Below are 12,787 nucleotides of genomic sequence, written 5' to 3' on the forward strand. Positions count from 1 at the left end.
TGTGGCGGTCCTGGCACCATCGCTCGAAGGCTCGCCATTTGTAAGCGTACAAGCCTCTAGTAGACGAGGCCCTGGCGCTCTGAATCGTCGCTACCACACTAGGTGGCAGACCCTTAGCAACCAAGTTTAACCTCTCAGCAGGTAAGCATGAAGGTGCCACAGATCCGGGCGCGGATGAAACACTTCCCCCCCCGCCTGAGAGAGGAGATCCCTGCGGAGAGGAAGCTGCCAAGGACTTGCTGCAAGCAGGCTGATTATTTCTGCATACCACGACTTCGCGGGCCACCAAGGGGCCACCAGGATCAGAGAGAGGGAATGCCGACGCACCCTCTCCAGAATTGGAGATATCATTTCCACTGGGGGAAATGCATACAGGAGCACGTCTGGCCATTGGTGCGCTAGCGCGTCCAAGCCCAAGGGTGCATCGTGGTCGATTATGGAGAAGTACAGGGGGCAGTGAGCATTCACCCTGGAAGCAAAAAGATCTATTTGCGCCTCGCCAAATAGATCCCAAATCTGAGCCACTATTGAAGGGTGTAACCTCCATTCTCTCACCAGAGGACCCCCCCTGGAGAGAAGGTCCGGCCCCAGGTTCAGGTGGCCCGGGACATGGGTGGCTCTTAGAGTCAGAAAATGAACACTGCACCATAACAGCAGAGAGCGAGACAGCTGCAACAGGGGAAGAGAGCGTGTTCCTCCCTGCCTGTTTATATAAGACACCACTGTTGAATTGTCCGTCCTGACTAAGACATGCTGGCCCTGCAGGACTGGACGGAAACGCTTTAGAGCTAAGAACACTGCTAACAGCTCTAAGTGGTTGATGTGCAGCTGGCGCTGAGCCGCGGACCAGATCCCTCTCACTGACGCACCCTCGCACAGCGCTCCCCACCCACTTAGGGAAGCATCTGTGGACACCACCTTGCGAAACAACACCCTCCCAATCCGAGAGCCCTGGTGCAGTAGCCCGGGCTCCCTCCAAGGACGGAGAGCTAGCATGCAAGACGCAGTCACCGGCAGCCTCCTCCGGAGGTGACGCGAAGCACACAAACGGTGAGAGAGAGTCCAGCGTTGAAACGCTCTCATTTTCAACAGCCCAAGCGGCACTACGGCGATCATAGATGCCATCATGCCCAACAAGCGCAATATCGTCTGGAAACGCAGTCTGCGTCCCAGCTGAAATTGAGCGAGGCAGCGATGAAACGCGGCCACTCTGTGCTCTGACAACCGTGCGCGGCTGGAAAGAGAGCATATTTCCAGACCGAGAAAAGCGATCTGTTGACCTGGGATTAGCGAGCTCTTCTGAAAGTTCACAGAGAACCCCAGTGTCTGAATGTGTGACAGAACCCGCGACAGCTGCGTCTCCGCCTGTTCTCTGGAGCAAGCCACGAGAGCCCAGTCGTCCAGGTAGGCCAAGATGCGGATGCCCCTCTTCCTGAGGGGCGCTAGCGCTGCCTCGGCACATTTCGTAAAGGTGCGGGGAGCGAGCGACAGCCCGAACGGCAGCACTAGGTATTCGTAGGCTACGCCCTCGAATGCAAACCTCAGAAACTGCCTGTGTTTCGGGTGTATAGCGACATGAAAATAAGCATCTGTTAGATCGATTGTCGCAAACCAATCTCCCGGGCCGACTGCACTCAGGAGCTGTCTGAGTGTTAGCATCCTGAACCTGTACGTTCGCAGGTACGTGTTCAAGACTCGCAGGTCGAGGATGGGACGAAGCCCTCCCCCTTTCTTCGGAATGACAAAATAACGGCTGTACCAACCTTTGTCCGTCTCCGAAGCGGGGACCACCCGTATTGCTCTCTTCTGTAATAGCGCCTGTATTTCCTCTCTGAGTACCAAGGCTGCCTCGGGGTTGACAATCGTGTTCACGACTCTTTGGAAACGAGGCGGCTTGACCCGGAACTGCAACCGGTAACCCATGGCAACGGTTTGCAGCACCCACGGAGAGGGGGCGCAAGCGCGCCACTGAGGGAAGTGAGCAGCCAGCCGGCTGGCCTGCAGCACTGACGGCGGGGCGCCGTCGCCCCCCAGTGTGTCTGCAGGGGACTGCATCCCCTGCCTGACCTGGCTCATTTCGCCTGCAGGTTGAGCATTTGAGATTGTTTGAGAGTAAACAACACTCTTTATTGATTGCAACATGGGAACATGTACATTTATACATTTTGTTGGGTGCACCTTTTCCGGGGCATAACAATGAAAAACAGCGGGAACACTCGATGTGGCCGCTTGAACATTCAACACATCTGAACCGTGTGCAGGGGTTATGTGCTTGGGAGACCGCGATAGGGAAGTGCAGCGCCTTCTGGGGCTGACAACCTGAACAGAACTTAAGCGGCACCTCTTGTGCGGCAACAGAGGGGTAAGAGCAGCGTCTCCCTGCTGCCGGATCCCTTCCCCACTCGCAATCACAGCTAGGAGGGCTGAGGCTTCTTCCTCCTGGGCGTCGGGTCCCGTCGGGGGCCCGGGGGAGGGCCTTTGCCCCAGGCCGACTGGCGTGGAGCTCGGGCCGGAGTACGTGCTCTCGCCGGCGGCCCTCCCACTCCAGCAGTGGGCGCCGGTCTCTTGCCAGCTGTCAGAGGAGCGGCGGGCCTGTGAGAGCTAGCAGTGGGCTTGGGCTGGGGCTGGCGTCTGGGGATGATGTCGCGCAGAGCTTCCGTCTGCTTCTTCCTCAGATCGAATCTAGCCTGAATGGCTTCAAGTGAATGTCCGAATAACCCAGCCGCAGACACTGGTGCGTCCAGATACACAGCTCTGTCTCTATCAGGGACGTCGGAGAGGGTCAGCCACAGGTGCCTCTGCGCCACCACTGTCGAAGCCATCCCTCTGCCCAGGGAGAGCGCTGCACAGCGAGACGCACGGAGGATGTAATCCGTGGTGACTCTAACCTCGTTAAGAAGAGGTGACAGCGGGCTGTCCTCCGGAACCAGCGATCCAAGCTCCGCCAGGCACATTGCTTGGTACGTCTGGAGCATGGTGACGGAGCTCATGGCTCGAGCGGTGCCGGCCTGAGCCCGATAAATCTTCTCCAGCTGCGAGGCCGAGAATCTGCAGTGCTTGGACGGCAGAGTTGCGGGGCCACCGACACCATGGTTATGGGACGGGGCCAGATAAGCAGCCAGAGACGGCTCCATAGGGGGTGGGTTAGCTAAACCAGCTCCCTCGGCGCCGTCCAATTCCATGTACTGTCCATAGCCGGGCACAGTGACGCGGGTAGACAGAGGTTTGTCCCATGACGCTGTTAGCTCGCAGAGAAAGTCTGGGAACATGGGGAGGCAGTTTTTGGCCGTTGCGGGCTCCGGTGGAAGGAAAAAACCCGCAAACCGCGACGGCTTCCGAGCTGGTGGAGGAGAGGGCCAGTCCACCTGCAGCTTCTCAGCGGCACGGCGAAACAGGGAGAAAAGAGAGGTGTCATCGTGGCCGACCGGCGCAGCAGCGGCGGCATATTGGGTCGACAATGAGCTCTCCTGCTCATCCTCCGACAAACCATGGATGTCCAGGCCGATGTCCAGCACGTCATCGTCTTCCTGGGGAGCGCTGGCGGGCTTCAACCCAGGCTGAAGCCCGTCAGCGCTCCTGCATGGTTCCGGTCCGTCATCGGCTAACCCGTCAACGTATTCCATGTGGTCAGCCCAGCTAATCGCGGGGACATCGACCTGAAAATTTTCGTCTTCGGACTCGGACGAAGCCGGGGCTCCAGACTCGGAAAGAAGAGGGTCATGCCGTGCGACAGCCGAGCGTCCCAGCACTCTTTCCACAAACGTCACCCGTCTTTCCAGGGTCGAGCGTCGGAGCTGGCGACAAAACGCACAAGCTTCGGGCTCCGTCAACGCTCTCCTAGCGTGGACGATCCCCAGGCAGACAGGGCAGGCATCGTGCTGGTCGCTGTCGTGCAAAGAGAAACCACATCCCTGAGGACAGGGGCGAACAGAAGATTTCTGCTTTGCTCGCTTCGGTTTGGAGTCCATTCCCAAAACGCAAAGCGAAACGCTGCACAAGAAAAACTTGAAAATAGCGCTCCGCGGGCAGCCTACGCACCAGCTGGGCGGTGGAGGCTAACACCAACAGGGGCAGTTAAGCTAGGTTCAAGTTGGCAGACAACGGAGCTAACTAGCAGTAGCTAGCTAGCCCAACTCAGCAGAGGTGTTCTCAGCGAGGTGAAGAGCGTAAGAACTGAGGGATGACGGTGATGGCAGCGGCTATATGTGCGGGCGGGGCCTTGCGCGTGTCATCACACGTCATCTGCCGTAAAGGCGTGAATAAAGGTTTCTTCAGCCAGGACACGCGAGGGCGTGATATCCCATACTTATGTGTTGTACCGAGTGAATCGACTGAAAGGGAACAACCTAATTAATGGATTTAAACAGCCATCACAAAGCAACAACAAAAATTAAGCTTAACTGCTTCAGCTTACTTCCATTTAGATATATGGGCAGAAACTAATAAATATATTTACATATATTTATTAGTTTCAGATGTAGCCATTCTTGTATTTTGCACAACTCTGTTGCTTGTGAAGCTCGCACACAAGAATTTCACTCACATGTGCTGTACCAATGTACCTGCACATGTGATGTGACAATAAAAAGTGATTTGATTTAGTTGTGTTTACTTTAACAACTTTAACATTCATGTTTTGCCTCTTTAAAAATAAAAAGGGCAAAAGAATATGCTTATTATTGCATATTGTTCGTTATGCTTTTTGTTCCTTCTTATTTCGCTTTGTGAGGCATCTTATCTGTCACACACTTTGAACTGTATTTATACATTTAAAGACTATTTAAACTATTGTTGACACAAAACAATTGAAAAATTGAATTGGATACATTTTTTATTTTTATTTTTTTATCCAGGCTGTACTCCAACTCTTGTCCTATGACTGTTGCCAATTCAAGGCCCATATGCCCTATGACACTGGGATAGGCTCCACCCCCCTCCAACCCTGATAAGAATAAGCAGCAGAAGATGGATAATACTGGGTTCATTTGTTAGAGTCTCAAACCTAAGCATCAGTTCTTCTCATAAGCCTAGTTTATGGTCGTCACATTGGTGGTGATGTCACTATAGCTTCGCCACTGCTGCTTGAGGGAACGCCGTCTTCTCTGCAGTCTCTCAGAAACTTTCGATAATCTGAAAATGTCTGCTGACACGTCAATGAAATGTCTTCTCTCTGGCAAACCACGTCACAAAAATAAGAGCTGAAACCAAAATGACACCAAATCGTGGTGCGTCCCGGTGACTGTGACGTCACTACTGTCAAATGAGTATAAAACAGGCTTTAAGTTACATGTGCTGATAAATCTGAACAAACTGTCAGAGGTTAAAACACACCAAGACATTTCCTGTATTTCCATTATAGGTTATTTTATTTTGGTTAGCTTTATGAGCAGAACTTTATTTGTTTTTTCTCATTTAAAAACAAAACTTTACCTACAATGGCCTTGATGTTACAGAGATCGATTGGTAATGAAGACGTCGCAAATGTTAAATGTATACGCTCTTTATTTTCCTGCAGCTTTCAGCAAACATCGCTTCATCTTTAATAATCAACCGTGTGCTTGTTTGGGACTATTTTAGCTGTGAATTAACACAGACTTAGTTGATTAGTGAAGATTTACAACAGCAGCATTGTGTCTGTGAGAATGACTCTGTCAGCCAGAGCAACTTAACGACACACTGATGCTGTGTTTAATTATTTCAGAGATAACAAAGGAGCGCTACAGCGATAGTGATAATTGCTTCCACAGACAATAATCAAACCTATACTGAAAAAGGACAATCTTGACAAGACACAAATGAACAACTACAGGCCGATCTCAAATCTCCCGTTTTTAAGTAAGATCATTGAAAAAGCAGTTTCTCAACAGCTCAATTACTTCTTAAAACAGAATAATTGCTACGATGCCTTCCAGTCAGGTTTTAGACAGAACCACAGCACTGAAACCGCTCTGACCAAAGTGTTTAATGACATATGTCTGAATACAGACAGTGGAAAAATGTCAGTCCTAGTTTTACTGGATCTCAGTGCAGCATTTGATACAGTTGACCACAACATATTACTCAAACGACTGGAGAACTGGACAGGTCTTTCAGGAACTGTACTAAACTGGTTCAAAACATACGTAGAAAACAGGAAATACTTTGTATCAATAGGTAACTTCACATCTGAGCAGACAAGTATCACATGTGGAGTTCCCCAAGGTTCCATCTTGGGACCCCCTCTGTTTAACATTTACATGCTCCCACTGGCACAGATTATAAAGAACAACAAAATAAACTACCACAGCTATGCAGATGACACACAAATATATATCACAATGTCACCAGGAGACCGAGGCCCTGTACAGGCTCTTGGTAAATGCATTGAGGAAATCAATGACTGGTTGTGCCACAATTTTCTCCAGCTAAACAAAACTGAGGTAATAGTCTTTGGCGCCAAAGAAAACCGATTACAGGTCACCAGAGAACTTCAATCTATACATCTAAAAACCACAAACCAGGCGAGAAATTTGGGTGTAGTGATGGATGCAGACCTAAACTTAGAAAAACACATTAAGACAATAACAAAGTCAGCTTACTATCACCTCAAGAATATATCAAGGATAAAAGATCTGATGTCTCAACAGGACCTGGAAAAACTAGTCCATGCATTCATCTTTAGTAGGCTTGATTACTGTAACAGCATCTTTACAGGTCTACCTAAAAATTCAGTCAGACAACTACAGCTCATTCAGAACTCTGCTGCTCGAGTCCTCACTAAGACCAAAAAAGTGGACCACATCAGTCCAGCTCTGAGGTCTTTACACTGGCTGCCTGTCCGTCAGAGGATAGACTTTAAAGTTCTGATGCTGGTCTATAAAGCTCTGAATGGTTTAGGACCAAAATACATCAATGACCTCCTGACCCAGTATGAACCATCCAGATCCCTCAGGTCATCTGGATCCGGTCTTTTATCAGTTCCCAGAGTCAGAACCAGACACGGAGAAGCTGCATTCAGCTTTTATGCTCCTTATATCTGGAACAAACTCCCAGAAAGCCTCAGATCAGCTGAAACACTCAGTTTATTTGAATCCAGGTTGAAGACTCACCTATTCTCAGCTGCATTTGAATAAAGCACCAAATCCACACTTTAAGCTTAAATTTCAAAACTTACATTTAACTACTGATTTTATCTACTGTTCTGATTTTATCTGTTTTGATTTTATATACTGTTTTGTTTGTTTGTTTGTTTGTTAATTAGTTAGTTTATTTGCTTGTTTTATTCAATTTTAAATCATGCTTTTTATTTGTTCTTGTTTCTAATGTCTCTGTAAAGCACTTTGAATCACCTTGTTGTTGAATTGTGCTATACAAATAAACTTGCCTTGCCTTGCCTATTGATATTAGATTCATTTCATTGCTGCTTTTTGGTCTTAGATTGGATTTGTTGTCAATAAGAAGTCAAAATCATTACAATTGTTTTCTAGAACGTGAATAATGTTGCTTTCCTCTTCAACGCATTCCCAGATCGTTATACAAGCAAAAATGTCATAAACAACATGCAACATATTTGTAAAATTACCCTGGATTCCTCTCTTTCTTTCTTACCTTGAGTACCAGTATGAACAACAGCAAGGCAGACATGACGGTGTACATCTGAGTCTGTCTGGCCAGGGGGTAGAAATCTGTGAAGGTATCCCGAGGGTGCTTCAGGTATGATGTCCATTGCTGTTTAGCTATTATGCAGCGGCACAGGTGTATTCCGAATACAGACGCTGCTAGAGACAGTTTACAGATACCCAGGAGTCTCCAGGCTGACAGCAGGTACCTATAGCCTTCTCTGAGGAAGCCCAATATGCCCCGAACGAGGAAATACAACACCAAGGCGAGGAGGATGATCTGGAACCACAAAGTGCCATTTTAAAAATGATACTAAAGGGAAAACGAAACAGCTGTAGTTCAAGGATTCATGGTTATGGGAATGTTTACCATTAGAAGAAGCTGCAGGTCCAGCCCTGTGATTGGCCACAATGTGATGACAATGAGGTCAAAGCTGGACTGGGCACGCTCAGAGACTGGGAACTCAAACAGGAAGGAAAAGACTGCCAGCAGGTTTGTGTTTACGTTATAGAGAGAGAATTCCACAAACACGGCGCGAGTCCTATGAACATGAACACAACAAAACACGCAGTTAGTGCACATGATAAGATCAGGAGCCCACATTTAAGCTGATAACAGTATTTGGTCATTTAAATTTCTGATTTACTGGCCCCACTGATATATCGGGCTCTAACCAAGCATCAAAATATTTCACATAGTTTCGGTCAGGTATCTGTTTTGATACTTTGATACTTTGTTGAGCTGATTATGTTATAGGTTTAGTTTGTTAGAAGAATGACACTAACAATTATTGACAGGTTTACATGAAAATTCTTCCAGATGTGGGTCTTGGCCCAACTTAGAAGTGATTAACTTCTGGAATTGATCTGGGACCATAATTTTTTTTTTTGGAAGGATTTGTTTTCCAAGCGTGAGTACTTGGGGACATTTTAATGTCTTTGAGAAATTATCATCAATATATCAAAGCAGACCAGAACCAGGGCCTGAAATCATGTCCGTTGAAGGGATCTTCTGCCTTGGAGGAGGTATGTAGACTGCTCTTGTATTTTATTTATGGCAGGAAGTTTTATTTCAAATGAGAAATAAAGGGTACAAACAAAAAATGATTTGACGCAATTTTACTGAGTTATCATTCTTAGAAACAGTTGTTAAATGTTAGCCAACATTCTCAGTGCATTCAGCACTGGATTGTTTTCTGTGTCTTATTTTGATGTTTCATGTTTTACTGATTGTGCAGTGCTTTAATTACTGCAGGCTCCGGGGCAAATTGAGAAAACAGCTCATGATCTGACAGTAAACCTCCGCTCAAGATTTCTAAAGCAAAGGCCGCAGTTGTGTTTGATTCCAAACATTGTGAAATTATTAGCACAATAACATGTACCCAGTTTCTACTCCCTTGCAAATTGCCCCTAAATTTTGGAACAACCTGGTCAATGAAATCAATGAGCATGACCTCTTTCAGGTCATATTCTCACTCCCTCACTGCCAGATGATCTCACCCTTCGCTGGACCGGAAAGCATTTGTTTTTGGTCTTGGGCAAGGTTGGCATACACACCAGATGTGCAGCATGCCAACATCCAAGTGAACTCCACGTGGGCCAGAATATGGCATGTTTAACTGTTTACTGGACTGAACCAACTGGACTTTGCAGGTCAAACTGGCTCAGCTCAGTCCACAGCCACTGGTGTGAGTACATGTTTAAAAAATGCAAAACACTGTGCTGTCCTGAACAATACAAAGGAAAATGTGTTTTAATTATTTTGCTGTAACTCAGACTTTACATGTCCTACTGCTGTAGTCATGTCTTCACATGATCACTACCTAGAGTCGAGCCAGTGCAGCTGTTGCAGCTGCTTTAAGGAGGAGGCGGCTTCTTCCAGGCTTCTGTTTAGCTGGTGAACCACATCTCTGCTGTTATACACCCCCATCCGATCCAAACGCCACACCCTTGGAAAACGTGTGGGAGAAATTACAAAAGAGAAAGAAGTGAACAGGGGACATCAAAGAAAGCCAGATGTTAAAAACAAAACTAAGCAGAACATTAACATCCACCAGCTTGTCGTCAACCCATTTAGAATTAGATTTTGAGTTCATATCTACACCTTTTATGGATTTTTGCCTATTTGGCATAGCCAAATGGAAAAGCTCATAAAAGAAATCTGCAAGTCCAAAATGCATGTATGAGACTTTATCTGAAAAGTAATATCTTCCGTTTTCTCTTAGTCTATCTCTAACGCTAAACAGGTTACCAATGACCTGCAAATTAACAATAGTTAATAACTTTTAATAGCCATACAGACACAAGCAGGTTTTCAATAATTTCCTTACCAATCCGAATCCATGGCACCAAAAACTGTACTATTATCCTCTTCTTTACTTGGAGATATGACCAAGTGCTTTCCCCAGAGAGATGATGTGTTTTCTGACCTAAGAGAATCTGCTAATGGAAAAGTTTTGAAAAGATTACAATGACGTCCATCTGCATTTATTTCATCAGTTTACCCAGAAAAAAAGAATGCAATCATAAAACGCAATTCAGATAATAGTCAGGATCCTGAAATATTAAACATTATGTCTCTGACTCAGTAGTACTACTGAAGAAAGCTACACAAAGAAGCAAAAAATAGATTCAATAAGTCTGAGATGTGCTCTGTCAAAGAGCTCTGATCTAGCTCCAAACAAGTTCACATCTCAGTAAAGATAGTGGCCACAAAGAAATCTCACCCTGTGCGTCACGGATTTGTCTGAGCCTCAATGTGCCGAGTAACACGCTTCCTGTGTCTCTCAAGAGGGCAGACTCATCCAGGAGCCGTGGCAACATGGAGTCATGCAGCCACGCTAGAACATCTTCTCGGCTAAAAAAACCCAAAAACACAAGGAAGGTTATTTGTCCCACGCGGACAAACAGGCTGAAGAGGAACATACAGGATGGTCGTGCCCACTCAGTAAGACTTAACACTATAATAGAAGACACTCTAGAGCTGAGCACAGGTAGTTTGTGATAGAATTTCACATCTGATCTCTTTTATTTTAAAGAAAATGACAAAATCAGGTGAAATCCTGAGAGAAAATCTGCTGCCATAAAATCCTTCCTAAGACTTCTCACAGTCTTATGAGCAAGTCAGCCTTTACAAATGAGAGCAGCAACAAGGTTTTGGAAACATTAAACCACGAAAATATTCCAGCTCTATTCATGTACATTCATACCTGCTGATGTTGTGGTACTCGGGTGTGTGTAGGGCTCGCTGCAGCTGAGTGCGCAGCCTGAGGCTGTGAGTGTCTTTGGCTGAGTCGGAATAGTTGAGAAGCACAACGACCAACAGGAAAAACATATAGACCAGAAAATTCTGAAAATAAGAGAAAAGAATTCTGTTATTGATCACCATTTAAAGATTTAAATATTGAAAGGAGACTCCAGCATCATCTCTCTCTAACCCACTATATTCTCTTCTTCACTGACCTTCAGCATCGTGTGCAGCATGTGGACCTTGCGGGCCTGGTGTCGGGCCTGAGACAGAGCAAAGCCCTGTGGAGGTCTCACCCTCGGTACCCGCTGGACCACTCTCTCCACCCTGGGGAACTCCACCAGCACATCCTGGTCCTCAGGACGCAGCCGGCGCACACACAGTGCGTAGTAAACTGCTTCACACAGCACCTGTGGGGCACATGGCAGATAACTTGTTATGCTAGGCAACCAATTTCAAAGTCCAGAATTTTGATGTTGCATTTACTCAACCCAAAGTCAAATGTGTGGTCCAAATCGATCCACTCTAAGGAACATTGGACAACCTACTATTAACACAACAACAGCCAGATGGCAATTTAGTGAAAATGGGTGTCTGAGACATTGAAAATATAGAAAAATCTTGTGGGAACAATCAACTTGTCCTTTCTGAACTCATCTCAAACATTTTAAGGGTCCAAAGTGGTGCAATAATACATTCTCTAACCCTGCTTTAAGTGTGTTTTTGACACTTAATGGTACTGTAACAACATAACATTATCAGGTTCTGAAGATGGTGTGGTGAATGTATGCCTTTTTAGATTCACAGCAGATATATGAAACAGCCTCAAGCAGCCAAACTGGCTCTAAAAGCGAATCAATCCCCATAGACGCCCACGTTAAAACCCCCAACATTACTGAAGCAAGAAAAAATGTTTAAAACATCTTTAAATACTCTAAAGTTAAGGACATGCGTGCTTTGACTAACACGTCCAAATAAAGTACTTCTGGATCAAGAAAAAAACCAAGACAGCAGTGAGCAAAACACTAAAAATGAGATTTCACAAAGGACTCTTCAAAATAATGGCTGATGTCATGGTGACCACATCTGTCTTTTATACAGTGTATGAGCTGCTGTCTTCATTTGGGGGCACTGTATCTTGTCACTTCACTTTAATTCAATTGATATAGGCCCAAATGACAACAAGAGTTTTATATTGTAAGTTAAAGAACATACAATAATACAGAGAAAACCCCAACAATCAAACAACTCCAGTGACTTGGCATGTACAGTGGGGCAAAAAAGTATTTAGTCAGCCACCGATTGTGCAAGTTCCCCCACCTAAAATGATGACAGAGATCAGTAATTTGCACCAGAGGTACACTTCAACTGTGAGAGACAGAATGTGAAAAAAAAATCCATGAATCCACATGGTAGGATTTGTAAAGAATTTATTCGTAAATCAGGGTGGAAAATAAGTATTTGGTCAATAACAAAAATACAACTCAATACTTTGTAACATAACCTTTGTTGGCAATAACAGAGGTCAAACGTTTACTATAGGTCTTTACCAGGTTTGCACACACAGTAGCTGGTATTTTGGCCCATTCCTCCATGCAGATCTTCTCGAGAGCAGTGATGTTTTGGGGCTGTTGCCGAGCAACACGGACTTTCAACTCCCGCCACAGATTTTCTATGGGGTTGAGGTCTGGAGACTGGCTAGGCCACTCCAGGACTTTCAAATGCTTCTTACGGAGCCACTCCTTTGTTGCCCGGGCGGTGTGTTTTGGATCATTGTCATGTTGGAAGACCCAGCCTCGTTTCATCTTCAAAGTTCTCACTGATGGAAGGAGGTTTTGGCTCAAAATCTCACGATACATGGACCCATTCATTCTGTCCTTAACACGGATCAGTCGTCCTGTCCCCTTGGCAGAAAAACAGCCCCATAGCATGATGTTTCCAC

General features: G+C 46.1%; 1 protein-coding gene across 2 annotated transcripts in view; it reads right to left on the reverse strand.

Moving 5' to 3' along the window:
- pkd1a (polycystic kidney disease 1a) overlaps window positions 1–12,787 on the reverse strand; it is an 87,889-nt gene that overhangs the window by 8,329 nt on the left and 66,773 nt on the right. The window contains exons 47-53 of one of the 2 annotated variants that reach the window (XM_026170194.2): window positions 11,061–11,255; window positions 10,808–10,947; window positions 10,325–10,455; window positions 9,929–10,040; window positions 9,422–9,547; window positions 7,969–8,140; window positions 7,588–7,878 (exon numbers count right to left, since the gene is read on the reverse strand). In XM_026170194.2, the coding sequence (XP_026025979.2) occupies window positions 7,588–7,878; window positions 7,969–8,140; window positions 9,422–9,547; window positions 9,929–10,040; window positions 10,325–10,455; window positions 10,808–10,947; window positions 11,061–11,255 (1,167 nt within the window). The remainder of the gene's footprint in view (window positions 1–7,587; window positions 7,879–7,968; window positions 8,141–9,421; window positions 9,548–9,928; window positions 10,041–10,324; window positions 10,456–10,807; window positions 10,948–11,060; window positions 11,256–12,787) is intronic. The other variant, XM_080302731.1, reaches the window with a different exon arrangement.

The sequence above is a fragment of the Astatotilapia calliptera genome, chromosome 6 (genome assembly GCF_964374335.1).
Source record: "Astatotilapia calliptera chromosome 6, fAstCal68.1, whole genome shotgun sequence".
NCBI classification, from domain to species: domain Eukaryota; kingdom Metazoa; phylum Chordata; class Actinopteri; order Cichliformes; family Cichlidae; genus Astatotilapia; species Astatotilapia calliptera.